General features: G+C 39.7%; 1 protein-coding gene across 5 annotated transcripts in view; it reads right to left on the reverse strand.

Moving 5' to 3' along the window:
• LOC122539778 (phosphatidylinositol 5-phosphate 4-kinase type-2 beta) overlaps positions 1 to 24,333 on the reverse strand; it is a 114,142-nt gene that overhangs the window by 13,153 nt on the left and 76,656 nt on the right. For all 5 annotated transcript variants that reach the window (XM_043674834.1, XM_043674833.1, XM_043674837.1 and 2 more), the window contains 4 exons: positions 23,876 to 24,022; positions 15,341 to 15,379; positions 6,267 to 6,380; positions 4,246 to 4,501 (listed from right to left, as the gene is read on the reverse strand). In XM_043674834.1, coding sequence (XP_043530769.1) covers positions 4,246 to 4,501; positions 6,267 to 6,380; positions 15,341 to 15,379; positions 23,876 to 24,022 — 556 coding nt within the window. The remainder of the gene's footprint in view (positions 1 to 4,245; positions 4,502 to 6,266; positions 6,381 to 15,340; positions 15,380 to 23,875; positions 24,023 to 24,333) is intronic.

Below are 24,333 nucleotides of genomic sequence, written 5' to 3' on the forward strand. Positions count from 1 at the left end.
AACTGACCACTGGGGATCTAAGAACAAATCATAATGTAATGGTTGCCCTTACTCCACCAAATCACCTTTGTTAAAACTTTAATCCACATTTCCCTCCAGCTTTCTTGTACTCCTCAGTTGCTATACATCTCCATTCTGACTAGAATTTAAACTGCAAATCTTTGCAAAACTTGAATAATGGTCAGAACAAATTCACAGAATCTCTGTCGTCACAGTGCAAGATATAAGGGACATCAAGTGTAGATCAAGTGCCATCTTAATCAGCTTCCTTTCCTACAACCCTGACCCCACCTTGCACTCCCCACCCCCCCAACACATACAAACCCAGTCTCCATGACACGCAGCAACAGACTCTAAAACAGGAGATGTACAGCATCAGCCATCATCAATTCTCAAACCTCCAGCAACAAGCATCAAACAAATCTTACCAGTCTTTGACCTGACATAGCACAGTGACTCATGTTATAGTATAGGACAAAGACCAAGATAAACAATATTTTCCATTAGTTCTGACAGTGCACATCATCTTGCTTGCTAAGTCTAACAAACTCATATAAAAGTCAATGAAAACAAATGTACAGCTGGAAGCAATAAGATTCAATTAACACTTAGACCATGCACTGCTGAGCTGTGGTTCCAGAAATGTGTAAAATACTAAATAATCAAAGCTATGATGATGTGCTGTATAGACTCACCTCATTTTTAATCAGATCTCACCTCATATAAATTAAAAACAGATTACATTTAGATACCAACTTTAATATGGTGAGCTTCCCAAGGCACTTTACAGGATGTTATCAAACAAAATGCAACATTGTGCGATTTAAGATGATATTAGAACAGGTGACTAAAACCTTGGTCTTGGTCAGAGGGTTTGGTTTTAATGAATGCCTTAAAGGGAGAAGGGGCAGCAGCATCAAGAGGAATACAGAAAGGATTGTAGATCTACAAGATAATATTGAAAATCAGGTAGTTCATTTAAGACTAAGGTAAATTCTGAAGTAGAAACAAAACAATACAATGCTTTCATACAATTGACTTTGAAGTGAACACAGAAATAGGCAAAAAAAAGTAACTCAGTTACTTCTATATTGAATGTAACCAGGGCTAGTTTCCACATCTCCCAACACAGTCAAGAAATGAATTTGCCACCCTCGTTAGTGCTGGCTGCTGAGAAGACTCAGTTTGAAAAAAAAACAGGACTTTTTGCTTGTTGGACAAAGTGAATTTAATAATTTTAGTTTGGGGTTGTGTGTAACCCCGGCAATTGCTAACCAATGCTAGCTTCACATGTCTTTAAGATAAAATCTGCGTCGGTGGAAAAAGCATTTTAAAAGAGAGCAAATTTACAAAATCTCTCTGAACCAGATGCAAGATATAAGGAACACCCACTGTCTGTAAATCAATGCCCCACATTGAACAGCTTCTTTCCCTACAACACCATAGGGACCCCGAAAGTCAGTGGGAAATTAGAAACAAATCTGTAAGGAGATCTCAGATATCTGTAGGAAAAAAATAGGGGTGTCATGGGAGGAGATTTTGACTTTCCAAACATTGACTGGACTGCCATAGTATTAAAGGCTTGGATGGGGAGGAATTTAAGTGTGTACAAGAAAATTTTCTTATTCAGTACATGGATGTACCTACTAGAGAAGGAGTAAAACTTGACTCAAGAGGGAAATCAGGAGGGCAAAAAAGGGACATGATATAGCTTTGGCAAATATGGTTAAGGAGAATCCAAAGAGACTCTACAAATACATTAAGGACAAAAGAGTAATAGGGAGATCATAGGTTTCCTTAAAAAATCAACAAGATCATCTATGTGTGGAACCGCAGGAGATGGGTGAGATACTAAACAAGTATTTTGCATCAGTATTAACTGTGGAGGAGGATAATGGAAACTAAATAATGTGGAGAAATAAATAATGATATCTTGAGAAGCATCCACATTATGGGGGAGAAGGTGCTGGACGTCTTAAAACGCACAAAGGTGGATACATCCCTGTGACCCGAAGCAGGTTTTTTTCAGAATTTTGTAGAAATCTAGGGAAATGATTGTTGGGTGCCTTGCTGAGACATGTGGATCATTAATAGCCAAGTGGGAAATGCTGCAAGACTGGAAGGTGGCTAATGTGATGCTATTATTTAAGAAAGGTGGTAAGCAAAAGCCAGAGAACTATAGAGCGGTAAGCTTGGTGTCAGTGGTGGCTAAGTTGTTGGAGGCAATTCTGGGGGACAGAATTTAGATTAGATTAGATTCCCTACAGTATGGAAACAGGCCCTTCAGCCCAACGTGTCCACACCGACCCTCTGAAGAGTAACCCACCCAGACCCATTCCCCTACCCTATATTTACCCCAGACTAATGGGCAATTTCGCATGGCCAATTCACCTAACCTGCACATCTTTGGATTGTGGGAGGAAACCGGAGCACCCGGAGGAAACCCACGCAGACATGGGGAGAATGTGAAAACTCCACACACACAGTTGCCCAGGGGCAGGAATTGAACCCAGGTCCCTGCCGCTGTGAGGCAGCAGTGCTAACCACTGAGCCACTGTGCCGCCCTAAATTTACGTGTATTTGGAAAGGCAAGGACTTATTGGGGATGGTCAACATGGCTTTGTACATGGGAAATCAACTTGACTGAGTAGCTTGAAGTGTCAAAGATGATTGATAGAGGCAGTGGTGGACAAGATCTATACAAACTTCAGCAGGGTGTTCGAATGGTAAACTGGTCAGCAAGGTTGGATCACATGGAATACAGGGAGAACGAGCCATTTGGATACAAAATTGGCTTGAAGGTAGGATTCAGAAGGTGGTGGTGGAGGGTTATTTTTTGGACTGAAGACCTGTGACCAGCGGTGTGCTGCAAGGATTGGTGATGGGTCCGTTGCTTTTTGTCATTTACTGAAATGATTCGGATGTGAATATAGGAGGTATGGTTAGTAAGTTTGAGGATGTCACCAAAATTAGTGTAGTGAATTCATGTAGTGAACAGTGAAGAAGGTTATCTCAGGACCTTGAGTAGATGGGCTCAGGAGTGGCAGATGGAGTTTAAACAAGGGCAGGCTTATACACCTAATGCTAGAGTTCTGGGGAGTGTTGCTTAGTAAAGAGACTGTAGGTTCATAGTTCCTTGAAGGTGGAGTCAGAGGTAGACAGAGTAGTGAAGGTGGTGTTTGGTATGCTTGCCTTTATTGATCAGTGCATTGAGTATAGGAGTTGGGATGACATATTGTGGCTAAACAGGACGTTGGTGAGGCCACTTCTGAAATACTGCATTAAATTCTGGTCTTCCTGCTATCGGAAAAATGTTGTTAGACTTGAACAGATTCAGAAAAGATTTACAGGGACGTTACCAGGATTGGAAGGTTTGAGCTATAGGGAAAGGCTGAAGAGTCTGGGGTTATGTTCCATGGAGCATTAGAGGCTGAAAGGTGACTTCATTGAGGTTTATAAAATCATGTGGGGCATGGATAAGGACTTTTTTCCCAGGGTAGAGAAGTCCAAAGCTAGATGGCATAGGTTTAAGATGAGAGGGAAGATACAAAACAGACCTAAGGGGCAACTTGTTCACACAGTGGGTGAAGCCTGTATGGAATGAGCTGTGGCAGGAGACAGTGGAAGCTGGTACAATTACAATATTTAAAAGGTATCGGGATGGGTTCATGAATGGGAAGGGTTTAGAGGGATACGGGCCAAATGCTGGCAAATGGGACTGTAATAATTTAGGACATTTGGTCAGCACAGATGAAGGGTCTGTTTCTGTGCTGTATAACTCAATTACTCTGTTAGAAGAGCAGGGGAATTTTCTTTAAGCATTGTGACAGACATTGGCAAAGTCTCATTAAAAGCCTTGAAATTGTGACATTAAGCCTTTTCCTACCAACACTGCAAAACATTTGGTGATGTGCTCCCAAAGTATCCCTGAAGAGGTCAAGGGACTGTCTAAGCCAAAAAAAGTGCTTCCACAATGGCATGAAAGTAAAATACTGCAGATGCTGGAAACCTGAAATAAAAAGACAGAATGCTGGAGAAACTCAGTAGTAGATCTGGCAGCATTTGTAGAGAGAGAAACACAGTGAATGTTTCAGACAGGACCCTTCTTCAGTTCTGAATAACAGCTGGATTGGACTTGAAATACTAACTGCTTCTTTCTGTACAGATGCTCCCACAATAGTGTTAAGTATCAAAAGCTTTAAACTAAAGTACCTTTTTAAAAAGAAACATTAACAATCTGCTTACTGTCATGGCTCTTTATAGCATACACATCAACTGTTGGATCAAACTCCCCTGGTCCAAAGATTCGTGGAAAATTCAACATGTTTCCAGGACTGTCTGGTGGAGTTCCATATGAACCAACTGGATGACCCATTCCATCATTTTCACAATCTTCTTCGTCGCCTTTCTCCTCCACTTCCATCTCTTCTTGCTCGGCACGATCCACATCATGGATGCCAACTAACAGACTGTAATCCATGATCTTCAGCTGTGCTAAAAACTGTTAAAGAAACAAATTAAGCAAAGTTAGATTGTTTTGTGTATCTTATCACTCGGGCAACACAATATGACTGCTCATAAAGTCCTAAAGGTATCTGAACCTATTTATCAATTTAAAGTGAAGAATCAATCTATATGCTGAAGAACAACACCCCATTGCAAAGCAGACACACTGTAGTACACCAGACCTTGCAAATACAGTCTTTATGTAGCATGAAATTCCACCACCACACTAAGACCCAATAGTGGGTTGGTCCAGCTTGCTTCAAATTGAAAGCAAATTTCCTGGGACCCACCAAGATTCATGTCTAGAAAACATAAAGAGTGTCCTTAAATTGGTGAATACTGACAGGCCTTTCATTAGGTGGTCACCATCTGTGAGACGGCCATACAGAACAAGCTGGCATCACAGGCACACTGTAGTGCAACTTGAAAGCAATATTGGTGCACATTAAGTAACAGTTTCATTACTACTGATTGCAGAGGCAAGAACATGGTAGAGAATGTTTTAAAAAAACTCATTCATGGGATGTGGGTTTTTTTAAAACGAGGTCAGCGTTTATTGCCCATCCCTAATTGCTCAAGGGGTTGGTGAGCTGCCTTTGAACTGCTGCAGTACATTTAATGTAGGTACACCCACAACGTTGGAAGGGAGGGAGTTCCAGGATTTTCACCCAGCGACACTGAAGTAACCGTGATATATTTCCAAATCAGTATGGTGAATCTGCTGCCCTTTTCCTTCCAGAAGGGAGTGGTTGTCAACTTAGAAGGTGTTGTGTAAGAAGCTCTGGTGAAATTCTGCAGTGCATAATGTGAATGTTACACACCAGGAACAACTGGGCATGTTGGTGGAGGAAGTAAATGTTTATTGATAGAGTACCAATTTTTGCCCTGAATGATGTCAAGCTTTTTGATTATTATTGGAGCTGCACTCATCCAGGCCAATAAGGAGTATTCCATCACACATGCGATTTGTACCTTGTAAATGGTGGATAGGCTCTGGGAAATGAGAGGTAGTTACTGTTGCAAAATCCCTAGACCCTGACCTGCCTTTGGAGCCACAGTATTTATATGGCTAATCCAGTTCATTTTCTGGTCAATGGTAACCCCAAAATGTTGACAGTGCAAGATTCAGTGATGGTAATGCCAAGGGAGCATACAAATAAGGTTGCAGTAGCTTTGCAATGAGAAAATATTAAATAGCATTGGAACAATACATTTTTCAATATCAGAGCTTATGTTTCGAAACACAGGGATGTATAACCAAGAGGATGCCAACCATTCTTAAAATTCTGTTTTGCCGATCAATTAAATCCCAGCTGATCTGTATGTTAACTCCAACTCACCTTGGAGGGATGGTGACATTGAAGCATGTAGTAAAGGCTAAGTGGTTGGTAAAACAGAATTTAAAGAATGCTTGGCATCTTCTTGTTTATACATCTCTTTGTTTCTAACCATAAGCTCTGATATTAAAAATGTATTGTTCCAGTACTATTTCATATTTTCTCATTGCAAAGCCACTGCAACTTGATTTGAATGCTCCCTTGGCATTCAATGGCATTACCATTGCTGAATCTCCCACAATTTCTGAGTCTCAAAAATCCAGTCAGGATACAAGGAATCAACTAGCACAGGAGGCAAACATTGTTCAATATCAAGTCTCTAAATGACCAAACACGTATTCAAATAGGAATCATTTTGGATGCACTGTACTTTCTCAGTGGTCTCAGATTTTCTAGAGGTAAATTGCAACAACAAATACTGACCTCAACATCACGCTTGAGTTTGTCCAAAAACATCTTTTTGTTTTCGTCTCCAATTTGAATTCTCTGCCCTTCATTTAGGAAATCATTGTCTTTCAGTGTTGGTAATTCCTTGGCCTGCAGCAGAATAAGACAGATCACACTCAATTATAAAACACTGTACATAATGGACTGCACATTGGAATTAATTCTATTTTTGAAAAAAAACTTGTTTGTGACATGTCATGGTTATTCTTGCCAATTGCCTTGAATGTTGATAGATGTTCTGATGAATTTTCTTCCCCCGAGTAGAAGGCTTGTTGCACCACTTCAGTAAGAGACAGCAATCTAGTTGGTTTAGTTTAATCCAAACATAACTGATTCTCTAATACACATAAATAAAGGGAATTTTCTATCCTATTCATCTGTAGGGGTAGCAACATTTTGTTGTCGGGGGGGGGGGGGGGGGGCGGGGGGAGGGCACTGCAGAATAAGTTGCTTTGTCAAATTTTGCAAATTACAATCTGCTACTTTTAGATCTTTATGCACATACTGTAAAGCCTGTGGCATCTGAAGTGTGACAGACATTGCTAGACACAAGATAATTACACTTGCATTTTTATGTAGCACCAATAAATAATTAAAACATTCCGAAGAACTACCAAACAAAATGTAACACCAGCTCATACAAAAGATATTAGTGCAGGTGACCTAAGTTGGTAGGTTTTAACAAGTGTCGTAATGGAGAGATGGGTACAGATATCGAGAAATTTAGAGGGGGGATTTTATTATTTAGAGCACAGGCAATTTAAAGCACGGCTATCAATGGAAAAGTGATTAATATTGGGGATTTGCAAATGATGTGTGGTTTATAAGGTATATCCATCTGAAGAAACATATTTGCTATAGTGTGGACCAGGAATCATTAAAACTATTTGCAAACCTCCATTTTCATGATGGACCCATCATTCGAGCACTTATTTTATCAAAACAATGAATCATGTTTAGAATGGTAGAATCATAACTGTGCTGAAAAGGCTCTTCATACCATCAAGTCTGTACTGCCAAAAATACACCATTACCTACATAAGTTCCACTTTCCTGCACTAGGCCCTATAGTCTTATGTTTGTTTAGCTCCAAGTGTTCTCCATGTAGCCATGAGCACATCTTATAGTTTGAATCCCAAAAATTCAATATCAACACAATTGCTTAAAATGAGGTCGACCAATGCAAGTGACCACTATAGACATCAGTCGTATGGGCACCTACTTAGTAACAGTAATGCATACAACCAGCATTTTATACCACGTCAATCACATAGGAAATGACAGTAGAAATCTGAGTCACATGCCCAGATATAATGACACAGATGTCACTTGAAGTAGCTTGACTAAATCATTATGCTTTATGCATAAATTTAGATTGTGACAATTAGTTGGATACTTATCCACCAAGTTCAATTCAATCTGCATTTGCAAAATTCAGAAAGGTTCTTTCACTTCCTAGTTCAGGGGCATCAAGGCCAACTTTGACATGCTTGTAGCCACCTTAATGTGGACCTGCTAAATCCACACAAGGCAGAGATTGAGCTTAAAATGATGTTCCTTTCTCATGATCATTGGTAACTCAAACTGAACCCTCTGACTTTTTAATTTTAATACAACCAGATCAACCAACATTTACAGTCAAAAGTTACAAACATACAATGTGGGGATTTTAATTGAGTTTTCTTTATAATTCACTTGCTGAAAAAGATAGTTATTTGTTGCAACAGAATTTCTCTTGATCATTTTTCAGTCTTGTAAGCCAATGGTTTGCATTATGGTGATAAACTCAGTATTAAACATTGACAGGTAGGATGAAGAGCTTATGCTCGAAACATGACTCTCCTGCTCCTTGGATGCTGCCTGACCGGCTATGCTTTTCCAGCATCACACTTTCTGGCATTAAACACTGTCAGCTGCTTTTCCACAGAGGAAGATAGTGAGACAAGTTGGTACATGATTTGCTGGCCTTGGTTTTCACCAGACTCTTCTCAGCCAGCTGATCACTGCATTTCTGCTCGCTTCCAATACCCTAGCAGTCAGCTCCAAAGATCACTGCCATCAGCAACGATTTTCCAGCGGACAGCAACATGCTCACCCACTTTCATATCTCGCTCACATGCCCCTGTCGCAAAAGGATAGATGCCCAGGCCGTCATGACCCAGTGGCCAGTTCACCAGACAGGAGGTCTTTGAGTATATGGCTATCATCTATCTGATAAACATGGCTGAGTCAGCACAAGCATCATATTTATGTTCCAAATTTAAATCTATACTTTTTAATAAGCAGTTTCATAATATTTCCAACCAAAGAAGACACCTTTAACCAGAACACAATCTGACTTCACCTCATTCAATGGAAAAGGCAAACACTTCCCATCAGCACCCTGCATTATTACATTTTGATTCAGCAAATTTTATGAAGAGACGTCCAAATCCTTTGTTAATGTTAAACTCCAAGCTTAACCAGTATGTTTCAGGATAACAATCTTATTAGGTTCCTTCTCAAAAATTCTGGGACTTTCCCTTCAAATCTGTTGGCATTTATTCCCACTAAAAATATTAGATGCAATTAGATTCATAGAGCATTCTACTATACATATTGAAAATCAAAATGGCTTTGTCGGTTATGACAACTTATTTGGAGAGGGAAGATCTATCCCTAAGTGGTTTGCAGAAAGCTTTACTTTCTGATGCTTCTTTCCATGTGGAAATTCCTCTTGTATGCACCAAAGCTATTTATTTAGTCCATTTCCTTTACTGATACTGTGTTTTCTGAGGACTTCTTCAGTATGCTAATAAACTCCACCAGTTTACTTTTGTGTGACGCATGTCATGGTAATGAGAAGTGTTGGTTTCTCTACATTACTCTTATTCTCTGTATTCCATATTCAATTAATTGGGTCAGTTTCTGCCTTCTCCCTAAAACCAGATTATTGCTCCAGTCTCCTTACTGGTTTCCATATGGCAAAGTTTGAATATTTGGATGCTGGTGAGAAATATCATATGCATCTCCCATAGGAGCTTCCTCTTTGACCTTAGCTACCTGCCATTCATCCAAATAAGAACTTTACTTGTTAATGGAATACTATTCCTGAATTCTTCCATAATAACAAAGTCCCTCGAATTATCAAAGGTTTGCTCAAATTATTAAATTCACTTGTTCCAACAAATGACACCAGAGATCCCATCATGTTTACTTTTTCCCAGAAAATTCATTAAATATCTGACTGGGTTTGCCTTAAAATCTAAATCTTAGCTGGCAAGCTTCAGGAACAAACTAATAGGAAATAAGTGCCACCATTCTAACTGTCTCACAATTTGAGGACAGATGTTCTAAAAAAAAGCTAGGATACACATCCATCAATTTATTAGCCAGTACACTTTGTAGCATATCAATGAGATCTTTGAGGACTTCAATCCTTTAGCAAATTCACAAATGAGAGAAAATATCTCTGTATTGCCTCTCCTTATGACCAACAGAAAACGTTTTGGTTAAATCTAACTTAAGAATGGGATGGGACCTCCTTCCTCGTCCAAACTACTATACTCTCCTCATGTCCAAAATCTAAGCTTTTAATTATGTAGATCATGCTTCCTGATTTCTTTCTCTCTTTGAAGTTTAAGTTCAAACATTTGCATCGCTTTTTCTCTCTCAAGCTGCTTCAGCTGCGACAGAATTCTAGCTAACTCAAGCTGCGAACCATTTGGCTTGTGCTCCTCTTCCAATCCCAGATGATATGCTATGACCTCAAGTGAATCCATCTACTTTAGCTTCAACCTTTAATTCTAACTTCAATTTTTCTGCCAATGTATTACCTGGTAAATATTTACAAATCATTTAGGGACAGAACTTCCTTATTCAGAAAAGTCAATAGCCACAGTGAGACCAGACGATGTAGGATCAGAAGTAGGCAATTTAGGCCATTGACTCTGCTCCGCCATTCAATGAGATCACGGTTGATCTGATATTCCTCAACTCCATTTTCCTGCCTTTTTCCCATAATCTTTGATTCCCTTACCAATTAAAAATCTATTTATCTCAGCCCTGAATAGGCTTAACAACTCAGCCTCAACCCCTTTGTGGGGAAGAATTCCAGAGATTCACTACCCTGAAAGAAGAACTTCCTCATCTCTGTCTTAAATGGGCAACAGGCCCAACTCACTCAACCTGTCCTCATAAGACAGTTCCTCCTTACCCAGGATCAGCCTGGTGGACCTCCTCTGGGCCATCTTCAAAACCAGTATAGCCTACCTTAGACAAGGGGTCCAAAACTGTTCACAGTATTCCAGTTGTGGTCTAACTAGTGCCTTGTATAGCTTTAGTAAACTTTACCTACTCTTATAGTTGAAACTTTATTGCTGGAACAGCACAGCAGGTCAGGCAGCATCCAGGGAACAGGAGATTCGACGTTTCGGGCACAGGCCCTTCTTCAGGAATCTACTCTTATACTCTTTTCCCTTTAAAATAACATTCCATTTGCCTTCCCCATTACCTGCTGAACTTGGATGGTAGCTTTTTACAATTCATGTATGAGGATCGCAAATCCCACTGTTATGTAGCTTTTGGCATTCTTTTTCTAGTTAAAAAATATTCAGCTCCTCAATTCTTCCTGAGAAAGTGCGTAACCTCATATTTCCCCACATTACATTCCATTTGTTAACTTATTGCCCACTTGCTTAACCTGTCCATATCACCCTCTGTAGACTCTTTGCATCATCCTCATTATTTGCCTTCCCACCAAATTTGACATCATCCTTTCGTGTACATGACCCCTCAGTGAAATGTTATAAGATCTCTCTGTTTGGAAGGACGGAAATTTCACTTTTGGCTTACAACATGATCAACACCACTTTTCTTCCATAATTAAATGGCATTGAATGTCCAAATCTCTGAAACAATATATTCTTGACTGACTGAAAATGTACCACTTCAAATATCTGCAGCTGCTTGCCCATCTGAACCTATATATTTAATTTTATTCCAGTTCTTCAGATGGGTGTCAGGAAAGAAGACCATTTATGATTTTCCAGCTCATCCGTAAAGTATCTTCAGAAGCAGTGTCAGTTTATTTTTCTTTAATTTCGGTGCTTCTACCTCCAATGCTCAGTTGACTGACCCTTAATTTGTAGATGATGTCTTCTCAGGGTTGTGTGTTTCAAGTGTGGGTCTTCATATGACTGACCAGGCGAAAGTGAGGACTGCAGATGCTGGAGATTAGAGTCAAGATTATAGTGATGCTGGAAAAGCACAACAGGTCAGTCAGCATCCAAGGAGCGGGAAAATCGATGTTTCGGGCAGGAGCCCTTCATCAGGAATCTGATGCCCTGATGAAGGGCTCCTGCCCGAAAAGCCGATTTTCCTGCTCTTCAGATGCTGCCTGACCTGCTGTGCTTTTCCAGCACCACTCTAAATGTGACTGACAAGGCCAATTCTCGACTGCCAGCCCTCTGAGCACATGGTGTAGGGTATTCCAGGAGGTGGTGTGATCTGGAGTGCGGATATGCTTCCTTTCCTTCCCTCCTCGGCTGCTGCGTTGTCTCACTGTTAAGGTGTTATGACTCAAAATGTGATGCAGCTTCATGGTCAATTGAATGCTGTTCTGAACAATAGCGGGTGAGCATCATCCACATATTAAATGGCACTGCTGCTGAACTTCAACAACGGTTTTAGAACATCTTTGAAGCATCTTCTTTGTCTTTCCCTAGGAAGCTGGAGATCTGAGAGTTGAGGAAACATGATTTGTTGGAGGGTGACAGTTTGCGGCCATCTGGACAATGTCCAGTCCATAGTGGTTGGTTTTGTCTGAAAGTGACAAAATGTGGCAAGAGCGTCACTGATAGAATTTCTTCATCTTCTCTCATTTATTTTTACATTATTCATTCATGTGATATGTGGATTCCTTCACTGTTGCTGAGAGTCCACAGTCACATGTAGGTCAGACCAGTTAAGAACAGCAGAGTTCCATTCCTAAAAGATACTAGTGCTTCATGGATTTAGATGCCCGAGGAACTTCACATTCCTGCAACTGCTTCCAGTATTTACAAATCCATATTATTAATGATAACTTTTGCCATGAAAAACTGACATGAGTTCCAGATGTGCCAATTTTGATCCAATACTCCTCTCTGATGACACTGGCCAGTGCTGTGCATTTACTAGTTATGTAGTGTTTGATTTTGACGACTTTGGTGGTTCTGTGACTCCAGCAGGGAAGCTACCTTCACAGTCCCCTGTGATGACAGAGCCCCAATCACTCTGACCCACACTCTGTGATCACAGCTTCCTTTTAGGGACATGTGATTGAAGAATTATTCCTTCCAAAGAGTTTTCACAGTCACTTCATTTAAGTGTGGAAAACACAATTTTAATATTCTTCCTTCAAACCATTCTTGTGCTTATTGGATTAAAAGTATATCTATTTTTAGCAACATGTGATATGATAAAAAGTATATATTTTTAAATAGCATCTACAAATAAATGGCCTTCAAATAATGTTACATATTAATAAATTTCCCAAGGAGGAAACAGAAAAATAAATATTTGCAACAGTATTTTTTATTTATAACTTCAACAGCATGTTGCAATTGGTACTTGAATGATAAAGAATGAGTAAAGCATTTCTCTCAGACAGTTTAGGGGAATTCTGATTTGGAAATAGGCAGTTAAAGCCTTTGCATAGAGAGATTCTGTCCCTCCCACTTGATCCAGAAATTGTAATTTTCGAGAAGTAAAACATGGTCAACAGGTCATAATTTTTCTTACATATTTGGTCATGGAGTGTGATGACCTTGGCTGTCATTTTCTTCATTTTGATACTATGGAAACATCAACACACATTCCACAATAAACGATCCATTGCATTGTTTTACACAACTTCAAAATAAGAGCTCTGCATCGCATTCTAAAGATATTTTCCAATAGTAAACTTATTCAACTGTTTGCAATTTAGATATTGCCTGAACCTAAATCATAGAGGGAACATGTTTCATTGACTCCGCACTTGTCTATCAGTTTACGTATTGTTTTTCTCAAAGTTGACCTCTCATTGTATATAGTGTCATATGCACCATCAGCTATGTTGTGTCCTGCATAAAAGTCGACTTTAATCTGTAAGCAACAGTCGGTAGGGTATGCATCAATTACGGCAGTGTTGTCCATTAGAAGCGACAGAAGTGTGACGAGGGCAATATAAATTGCAGGAGAGACTTGGACCCAAGGGCACAGCCTGAGAGTGAAGGGAAGACCTTTTAGAACGGAGATAAGAAGAAACTTCTTCAGCCAGAGAGTAGTGAATTTATGGAATTCATTGCCACAAAGGCTGTGGAGGCCATGTCATTCAGTATATTTAAGACTGAAATAAATAGGTTCTTGAGTATCTAGGGGATCAAGGGTTACGGGGAGAAAGCGAGAGAATGGGCTTGAGAAACTTATCAGCCATGATTGAATGGGGGAACAGACTTGATGGGCTGAATGGCCTAATTTCTGCTGCTATGTCTTTTGGTCTTATAATTTTGAGACATGCATATATCTCAGTAGGAAACACACGTACATAATATAGATAAACTTACACAGATATAAATAATCTTACACATGATTGCTTAAACATCTTTCACTAATCAGTAACCACTGGCGTAAAGCACTCGAAAATGATTCAACACATCTTGCACTCTCTAGTTTTCATCATTTTACTGACAAACACACAAAAACTCCTAATTTATATGGCTTAGTGCTGCATTGTACTATGTCTAATGTTCATTGCAATTTAATTTTTGACTTTTTGAATCTGATTCAATTGCCTACATAACAACTTTAGAGAGTTATTGATAACATGTCAGTTACTTAAGAGTTTACAACACAGAAACAGGTCATTCAGCCCCACTGGTCTACACCAATATTAGTGCTTTACTCAAGCTTTCTCTAACCTCCCTTCGTCAATCAGTCAGCAAATTCTTCCTTTTTTAAAAAAAAACACCTTATGCTTTTCAGCTTTCCCTCAAATTTATCTGTGCTATTCACATTAACTATTTTATGTAGTTGTGAATCACACAATTTAAGACTTCCAGCATGGAGACTGGGAAACAAACCTAAACTGTAAGAATTAAGCTCTAACTGCATGTTAGTATCTTTTGATGGATTGAGTGACTTGTTCTCTAATAACTCCTACAATGAAATAATATACCACATGCATTATCCCAATCACTATTACCCTTTCACTGTAGTGAACCTGTCTATCGTATAAAGCAAATGATTGATGTATGGAAAAGGCACAGCAGCTAAACTCAGAATGACTTCCATTCATCTCTTTACCATTTGTAATGCTTTACAGACTTAGAATAGCTGCAACACAATGGTCACTACCAATGCTGCATCTATGTAGTAAAGGGATAAAATATTTTTCTTTCACCACATTCTCTCTTATTCCTGGCTAAGCGTCTAGCTTAGCTGCTGGGAGATGCACAGAAGCAGTAGTAGTGTTTCTTTCTCTGAGTGGGCACATTGACAAGACAGTATGGATGATATTGATAAATTCAACAAAAAAGCCACTGGTACAATTCTAATCCAATTGCCTTGAGGCTCGGCGGAATGGAGCTTCACTACACCACAAAATATTGCATCCAATTCTTGTATTTTCATAGCTGGCTTTAGTAATACTTTATAGACTCGGAAGCAACAATGTCAGGCATAGATTAAAACAGCTCTCTGTCCTATTACAAAAAAACCTATGTCAATAACCATCCTTAAATCTTACAATGGGAGTCTTGTCAGCTACATGAATACAAAATAGATTGATAACTCGGTTTAATAAATAGGCGGTATCTTCAATTACAAAATGAAATATATGTTTTTAAAATAACAGGTATGTACAAAACAAACATGAAAGTGCATTATTAAATCCTGACTCTGGTTGATGAATCAGGATTTTCAAATTGACTTTGTTTGTGAATATGTATTTGTTGTATTTTTAAGTCAAAACCAATGCATATAGAAGCAAGAGTACTGCTGGAAGCTGAGGGAACGATCATGCATTGCATAAATGTAGATATTCATACCTTTTCTTTTCCACTGGCTTCTCGTGACACTGTTGAGCCCTAAGGAAGAAAACAAAAAAAAATTACCATTGTCTTTCCAATAGCATGCACATTATAAAATGCTACTCTTATTAGGATTAATTCCACTGTACACTACACAAACCAAGAAGGATTGTACAAAGTTAAATATCACATAACACTCGGTTATAGTCCAACAGGTTTAATTGGAAGCACTAGCTTTCAGAGCGCCGCTCCTTCATCAGGTGGGTGTGGAGGACACAATTCTAAGACACAGAATTTAGAGCAAAAGTCTACAGTGTGATGTAACTGAAATTATACATTGAAAAATACCTTGATTGTTTGTTCAGTCTTTCATCTGTTCCAATACCATGATAGCTTCACTTCTTTCATATGTAAATCACAAAACTTTTTTTTAAAATGTTACATTCTCAGGTTAACTATAACAATTGGTGTTAGCCAGATAATATGTTGCAGGTGTTAGCCCCTTGTGTTCCATGTCTGTGCCATAATGTTTAGACTGATTCTAATCTCTAAAGTGAGTTAACAGAATCTTACATGAATTCATGCAGTTTTTGAGCAAAGTACAATGTAACTCTGCAAGTACAAATTCACCCCACAAACGTATATGTCTACATGTGGGTTTTTGTGTGTGTGTGCCTGTCTGTCTGGGGTGAGGGATTGTGAGTGTGAGAGAGAGTGTATATGTGTTTGTATGTGAGTGTAGAGTGTCTAAGTCTGTGAGGGGGTGCATGTGCGAGTGTGGGAGTGTGTGTGTGTCTGGAGTGGGGGATTGACAGTGTGAGAGAGAGTGTATATGTGTATGCGTGAGTGTAGAGTGGTCTAAGTCTGTGAGAGGATGCATGTGTCAGTGTGGGAGTGTGGGGAGTGTCTGTTGGGGCGTGTGCAAGTGTCTGTGTGCGTGTCTGTGTACACGTGTGTCCATGTGTATGTGTGTATATAGGAGTGCCTGTGTGTGTGTATATAGTGCAATGATGGTCACCTGTAGTGTGACATGAACCCAAGGACCTGGTTGAGGCCCTCCCTATGGGTATGGAACTTAGCTATCAGCCTCTGTTTGGCCACTTTTCGCTGCTGCCTGTCCTGAAGTCTGCCTTGGTGGATGCTCACGCGAAGGTCCGAGGTCGAATGTCCTGGACTGCTGAAGTGTTCCCCAACTGGGAGGGAACACTTCTGTCTGTTGATTGTTGTGCGGTGCCCATTCAGCCGTTGCCGTAGCCTTGCTCGGTTTCCCCAGTGTACCATGCCTCAGGCATCCTTGCCTACAACATATAGGATAGACAATGTTGGCTGAGTCACATGAGTACCTGCCACATACATGGTGGGAGATGTTCCCATATGTCATGGTGGTATCCATGTCCACACTCTGACACGTCTTGCAGCATCTACTGTGACAGGGTTGTATGGAATTGTCCTGAAAGCCAGGCAGCTTGCTCCGAACAATGATCTGCTTGAGGTTTGGTGGTTGTTTAAAGGTGAGCTTGTGGAGGTGTGGGGAAGGTCTTGGCGAGGTGCACATCCTCAACGATAATGTGTTGCAGGTCACGAAGAACATGGTGTAGTTTTTCAGCTCCTGGGAAGTACTGGACAACAAAGGGGGTACTCTGTCGGTTGCAGCACATGTCTGTCTCCTGAGCAGGTCATTACGGTTCCTTGCTGTGGCACATCGGAACTGGCGGTCAATGAGTTGAGCATCATACCTTGTTCTTATCAGGGCATCCCTGACTTCCAACTCATTTATATGGCAAATTTTCATTCACTTTCCCAATGGAAACAAGGAGAGACTGTGTTGCAGAAATATGAAATGGAAGCGTTCACCATCCAATTTCCTTTCCTTCCCTGAAGTAATACTGGACATTTGCATGCTGCCTCTGCCAGGGCACATGCAAGACCTGAATTTGCCCATGTAGATAACTACAATCAGGTGCAAACCCATTATCTGTCTTGTAACGTTGTAGCAAATTTGAGCAAGCCCTAAGTTAGGGCGCCTGTTTCCACACTGTAATGTAATGTAATCTAATCTAATCTAATCTAATAACTACAATCAGGTGCAAACCCATTATCTGTCTTGTAACGTTGTAGCAAATTTGAGCAAGCCCTAAGTTAGGGCAGCCAATGGGGAACAATTCAACTAACAAGCAGTTTAAGCGCTTACAAATTTTACCTGCTTGTCAAAAATACAAAATTCTCTGTGGTGCAATTTTTAAAAAGTATCCAGCTCCAACATAAGTCTATCGAAGTTAGGTGCTTGTTCTGGTTAATGCATGCAACTTGTGTGTAGTTCAGCATCTTGTTGAAGTAACTGAAATGGAACGACATGCTGGTGCTATTTTACATAGAAACATGATTAGGACTGTCAACCCTTTGAGTTTGGTCAATTACATCATGAATGATCTATGTCTTAACTCCAGTTAGCTGCCTTTCTTCCATACATTTCAACATTTGAACTTACAAATCTATCAAGTTCAGTTTTGAAAATTTCATTGGAGTTCCAGCATTGTTATACAATGGCATCATGAGGTCTTCATTTATGACAACTGCAATCCTGAAGAATCAATTTCTATAACTGCAATTTGCACTAAAATCTTTCATCTTGGTTTTCAATTCCTTCCATGACCTCAACCTTCCAGATCTCTTTCCTTCTTTCAGCTTTACCGTCCTCTTAAAACTCAGCGTTCCTATTGTGCATCAGGGGTCCATCCCCAGTTTTAATAATTCTTTCACTGGCACCCTTGCTTTCAGCTGCACTCTGAAATTCTCTGCCTCTTCTTTCAGATGTTCCTTGAAACCCTAGTCTCCACAGATGCTGTCAGACTCTCTGCATTTCTCTAGCAGCACTTTAGTTTTGTTCCTTAAAACCCATCTCTTTGACCAAGCTTTTAGTCACCCCTCCTATTATCACCTTATATGACTCAATGAAATTCTACTTGGTAGCAATTCTATAAAGCAACTTTACAATGTTAGAAAGCAATATGAGTGCAAGTTATTGCTGCTGCTGTTCTACTAATCACTGTTGTAATAATGGCTGTTTTTTGGACACCCAAATTTGATCCATCCCATTCCTGATAAAGGGCTTACACCCAAAACATTGATTCTCCTGCTCCTCGGATACTGCCTGACCTGCTGGCTTTTCCAGTGTCACACTTTTCGATCCATCCGCCATACACCATTCACATATGCACCTTGCAGCAAGGATTGCTGCCTGGCAACCAGGAGCAGCAACATCCATGGATGATCTTTTCCCCCTCCAGCTGACAGCACCAAAGCCAACAGCAGTGACCAAATATGAAGAATCAGAACCAACCCAATGAAAGAAGATGATCTTCTTATGCATTGAGTAGCTAAAACTTGTGAAGGACTTCCTTATAGGTTAGTGATGACAGATGCGGCAGTGACTTCCAAGAGCAAATCTTGAAGGAGAAATATATTCCTCTGGGATTGGACTAACTGGATTGCTCTTCCAAACAGTCAAGCTGGACTTGATGGGCTGAACATCAATCTCATGCGCTGTGCTATTTTATGGTTCCAGATTCTTTCGCCAAACATCACATAATTTAAATCTGTTCAGGAGTCACATCGGGAATAATCAGTTTGCATAGATCAGTATGCATTCAGTTAAAGCTTTGGGGGCAACTGTGGACTTTCAATTTTATTGATATAATGGAACTATTCACTTTCATTGGAATATATTTAAATTGATCCAAATTAAATCTAATACTTGGTGTTTCATAATTAATTATTCACTTGCTTCAATAATTAAATCACTGAATCCATTCTGTAATTAATTGACTTACTGCCAGTGTTTTCTTAATTGTACAATTTAATTTAAAGGATATCCGTGCTGAACATATTAGAATTCAGAACTTGTGTAATTATATTTTCATTTAATATTAAGGAGCCAACTAGATCTAAAGGTTAGCAAACATTTTCTGAGCCAATTTACTGTGACCTCTTAGCCACTGGGCTACAATTAAACTGCAATTTTAGCAGCACAATCTGTCCATTCACACTTAAAATGCCACTCAGTGGTGTTCTTGTAACAGGGGGAAGCTGGAGATGAGAGACAGTGTAAGTGCAAGAGACAAGGTGCATTTGAGACAGAGATTAGTACGAGGAATATGAGGAGTCAAATTATAGTGAGACTCATCCCAATAACGTGACTTAACTACAGTAACATAGCCCCAGAAGAGATTTCCTTGATACCTTGACCAATATTTATGCCTCAAACAACATCACTAAAAGAGATCACCTAGCAGTTTTTGTTTGAGGCCATTGCTGTACACACAATATCTGTACACACAACACCATGCAATACTGCCACAGTACCTCTGCCTCAACCACTCTACATCCCAATAGTATCAAGCAATTTCTCCTAACTATTCTCAAAATGCTGATTGCAAAAATTTAAAAATTAATGAACACCCCCAACCCTTTCATCATGGATTCCTCAACTATAGGAAGTATTCTTTGCTCTTTGCAGCCTGTCAAAATCTTATATTGTGATTCCTTTTTATTTATTTACCCATGAGATGTGGGCATTGCTGTCAAGGCTAGCATTTTTCAGCGATTGTATCTTGCCCTCAGACTGACTAGCTTTGCTAAGAAATTTTAAAGGGTACTTTATAATCAGTCAATCAGTGGGTCTAGAGTCACATATAGGTCAGATCAGGTAAAGACAGCAGATTTTTCTTCCTAAACGACTTTTGTTTTAAAACCAATTCTCTAGCTAGGCAGCATTTATTGCCCAGAGAGCTATTGAGAGTCAATCGCATTGCTGTGGGTCTGGAGTCACATATCAACCAGACCAGCAGATTTTCTTCTCTAGAAGACATTAGTGCACCAGATGGGATTTTGAAACAACTGACAGTGGTTAATGTTAGGCCAGCTCTTTAGATCAGGTTTTGATTGAATTCAAATTTCACCATTTGCCATGGCAGGAATTATACCCCCACAACATTGGCCTGGGATTCTGGATTGCTAGCCCAATGACATAACCAATATGCCACTGCCTCCCAGAATGAACCAGATGGGTTTTTACAATGATCAACGGAAGTTTTACAGTCACCATTACCATATTTAGAATTCTAATCTAGGTTTTGAAATTGATAGAATCGGAGTTCTACCAGCTGTTGTGGTGTGAATCGAACCAGTGCCCCCAGAGCATTAAACTCAGCCTCCAAACTATTAATCCAATGGCATAACCACCATGTTACTGCGTCCCCTCAATTTTTACAAAGTTCCAACATTTTAAGTAGATAGGGACAGTTGGACAAAAAATCTGCAGCTTTAAAATATGAATGGTTTCTGTGCCTTTAACATTATTAATAATCGGCAGTACTTTGCTAAGAATTCACTTACTGGGGTTTCCTTTAGTTAGGTCATGCTGATAAATACCATCTCCACATCAAAGTTAACTTTGAAATTTGCTTTGACAATAGAAACTTTGAAAAGGGGCAAAGTATCCAGTTTTGCTGTATTTAATCCTTTTCCAAGCCTGTTTTTAGCACAGTTTAAAAGGAAATTAATTATACAGTTGAAAATTACAGGAACTATGTTTTATGGTTCATGTAGCACTTTCACAATGATGCAGTCAGGGGTCTGACTCACAGCACAGGCCAACATTCAAATATGCCACCCACAGCTGTGATGAGTTTTAAACGGAGTGGGGGGTTGGCAGGCAGGCATTGAGAATGAAGCAGGGCTATTTGTCTCAAAGAATGATTACTTAAACGATCATTTCCCCTATTATCAGCATAATTCTGGGGAAAGGGCAAGAGAGAGTGGGTGAACAGCCTTTATTCATTCCTGTCACTTTGAACACCACCTATTACCAACCTGATAGACTGGGAATCTGCACATTTAACTTATTCACAATGCACATTGCCTTTGTGGTCTCAATTGCTCAGGGACAAGGGCAAGGATTTGCAAAAATAATGAAGCTGGCAATGAGCTAAACGGGTTGCCATCTGTAAATCAGTGCACAACGGAATGACCATGCTGGCTTTACACGTTATTTTCTGGGACAGAATAGATACAAAGAAAGGGGCCATTTGGCCCACTGTATCTCTGCTGGTTCTCAATTAGAGCTAGTACGTAGTCCCACTTCCCCATCTTTTTTTCAGTAGCACTGCAATTCTTCAGATAATTTGAAAGTTATCATTAACCACACTCTCAGTCAATGCAATCTGGAAGCTAACCACTTGCTCTGTAAGGCTTTTTTGTCAAGTCACCAACATATCAGAGTTATTTTGATTCTTCCACCTATGGAACTGTTACTCTCCATCTACTCTGTCCAAAGTCCCTATGAGTTTGAAAACTCTGTCAAATCTCCTCCTATTCCTCTCCTCTCAGGAGAACAATTTCAGTGTCTCCAATCAAACCACATAAATTAATTTCCTTATCTCAGGAATCTTGTCTGTACCTCTCTAATACCTTCATATCCCCTCCTAAAGCACTGTATCCAGAAATGGATAAAAATTTCAGCTGTGATCAAACCATTGCTATATATAGGTTTTTCCTCAACTTTCTAGATTTGGAATATCTGCCTTTATATATAAAGCCCAGGAGACTATGCGTTTCATTAACCACTCTTAACCTGTTCTGCAATCTTCATTAATTTGAGGCAAATATCTTCAGGCCCCTCTATACCTACACTCCTTTTAGAATTGTACCCTTTATTTTATATTGCCTCTTCTTGCTCTGTCTTCACGCTACTCTGCATTAAATTTCATCTGTCAATTTTCCGCCCATCCCTATTTGAGCCCTTTTACATGGTCTTTCTCGGTTCACAAAACTTCCAAGCTTTAAGTCATCTGAATATTTTAAATTGTTCCTGACAAACCTAATTCACAGTAATTCATATACATCAAGGAAAGTAGGGGTACTAAAGCCAAGCCCCAATAAAGCCCACTGTCATCCTTCCACCAATCACCCCTCACTCTCTGTCTGTTCCGAGGAAAGGTTACTGAACTTAAAATGCTAACTTTGATTTCTCTTCACAGATTCTGCCAGACCTGCTGAGCTTTTCCAGCAACTTCTGTTTGTGTTTATGTTTTACAGCATCTGCAGTTCTTTTGGTTTCTCTGAAGGACCATTGGGCATGAGCAATAAATAATGGCCTTACCAACAATGTCCATATCGCGTGAATGAATAATAGAGAACAAAAATAACAGAGATTAAATCTGGACCTTGCTAGGTTATGGCTCAGCTATTCAGTTGACATACTTGATGATCCACTGTGGGGAAAGGTAGCTCTGAGTTTTAATTAGAAGGAAAGATTAGCAAGCAGATACCAATAATGAGCAAAGGCTTATGCATTTAACAACAGCAAGCAATTTAACAATTGCTTCACCCACCATGACTTCATGTAGGGACCGAGGAAGAACAATTCGTCTGATTCACCAAAATAGGTTTCTACTCACAGCTGGAGTTCTGAATGTTTTAACAGACTGACCTGTGAATCAGTTCCATGTTTTCAATATGAATATACAGCAGTTAATGCATGTGGTTTGCTCGTGTAAAAGTTAATTCTATTATCACTCAAAACTGTTTACATTCCTTTCTGGGACATGGTATCTTGATCAAATGGCTATTATTCATGAGTAAATCTTGTCAGTGAATATCATCAAGGTATTCCTGTATGGTGAACATCATGGACAAGCCACTGCTGCCTCCAGTTGACATTCATACATATACACTTCAAACAGGTCACTGGAGAGAGATTAGGGACAGGAATTCTGGCTGATTTATTCTCCTTCCACAGCTCTCGAAACAGGAATCCTGGCTGATTTATTCCCCTTCCACAGCTCCAGAGCATAACACTCCCCTTGCCACTTGAGTTAAGCTCAGCCAGCTCAACGCCACACACGAGGGAATCAATTAAAATATCTTCCTTGTATGTGAGGACTCATGATATGCTAAGTCATTGCGGAATAAAATACATTTTTAATGTTTTAATCATTAATAGCTCTCTTTCTACAATAAAAGTTTCAAAATGTTGCCAATATCAAGATGCTGTCAGAAACAGCAGTGGCTAACATTTACTAAATATATGCCCTTACTTGCATCGTTTGGATGTTGCTGGATTGTTACCTTATTTCTCCCAGCATCAGAGATGTTCCTTGAGACAGATTCTCTTCTTTTTGGAGTTTTCTCCCTGTACCATGGGCAACTAGGGAAGGGTAATAAATGTGGGCCCAGCCAGCAATGCCCACAGCCCATAAAATTAATAAATTAAAAAAAACACTTCACTTTGTTCCCAGTCTCACTTCCTCCAGAAGCTGCCCTATGCTCACTGTATCTTCCCTCTCCCCTTTACCTAGTTTTCATCCCTGTACTTTGCTTACCATTTAATTCTGAAGATACTTTCTGTGCGAAGAGTTTTACAAATCAATTTCTTGCAGGTTCCCCTTCTAACACAAATATACAAAATTCCACTGGACTACTTGGCTTTGAAAGAAAATTTCTCTGTGTAGAGAAATTCTGATGCAGGTCACATGTTTCTGTCAGGGAAATTACCTTCAGGTCATATTTCCTGTGCACAGTGAGTCTGTGGCTAAAGACATTTCTTGTTACAGTCATATAGGTCTCCACTCCATCTACTGTTAACCGGTACATGCCCAGGAATTGAGGAAGAAGTGTGTTGCCATGGCATTCCACAATATACTAGAAAAATAAAACAAGAATGTTTTCAGAAACAGAAGAAAGTCAAATACGAATAAACACTTTTTGTTATATTTTAAAATAGACTTCATTCCTCTGGACCCATCTGGAACAATGGGCACCAAGACTCTAGTTCAAGCTGCACTGCAAAGCAATCTTTTTCGCTGTTGTATTAACTACTATTAATTATAGTTGCTATGTTTCCCATACCCTGCAGAATCCACAAACTCTTGCTGGGGTTTGACACATTGGGTGCTGGCCGTTTTTCATGACAGTTAAGGAGCGTCTGCAGGTTACTCAGCCATGAAGATAAT

Source organism: Chiloscyllium plagiosum, chromosome 33, assembly GCF_004010195.1.
Source record: "Chiloscyllium plagiosum isolate BGI_BamShark_2017 chromosome 33, ASM401019v2, whole genome shotgun sequence".
NCBI lineage: Eukaryota > Metazoa > Chordata > Chondrichthyes > Orectolobiformes > Hemiscylliidae > Chiloscyllium > Chiloscyllium plagiosum.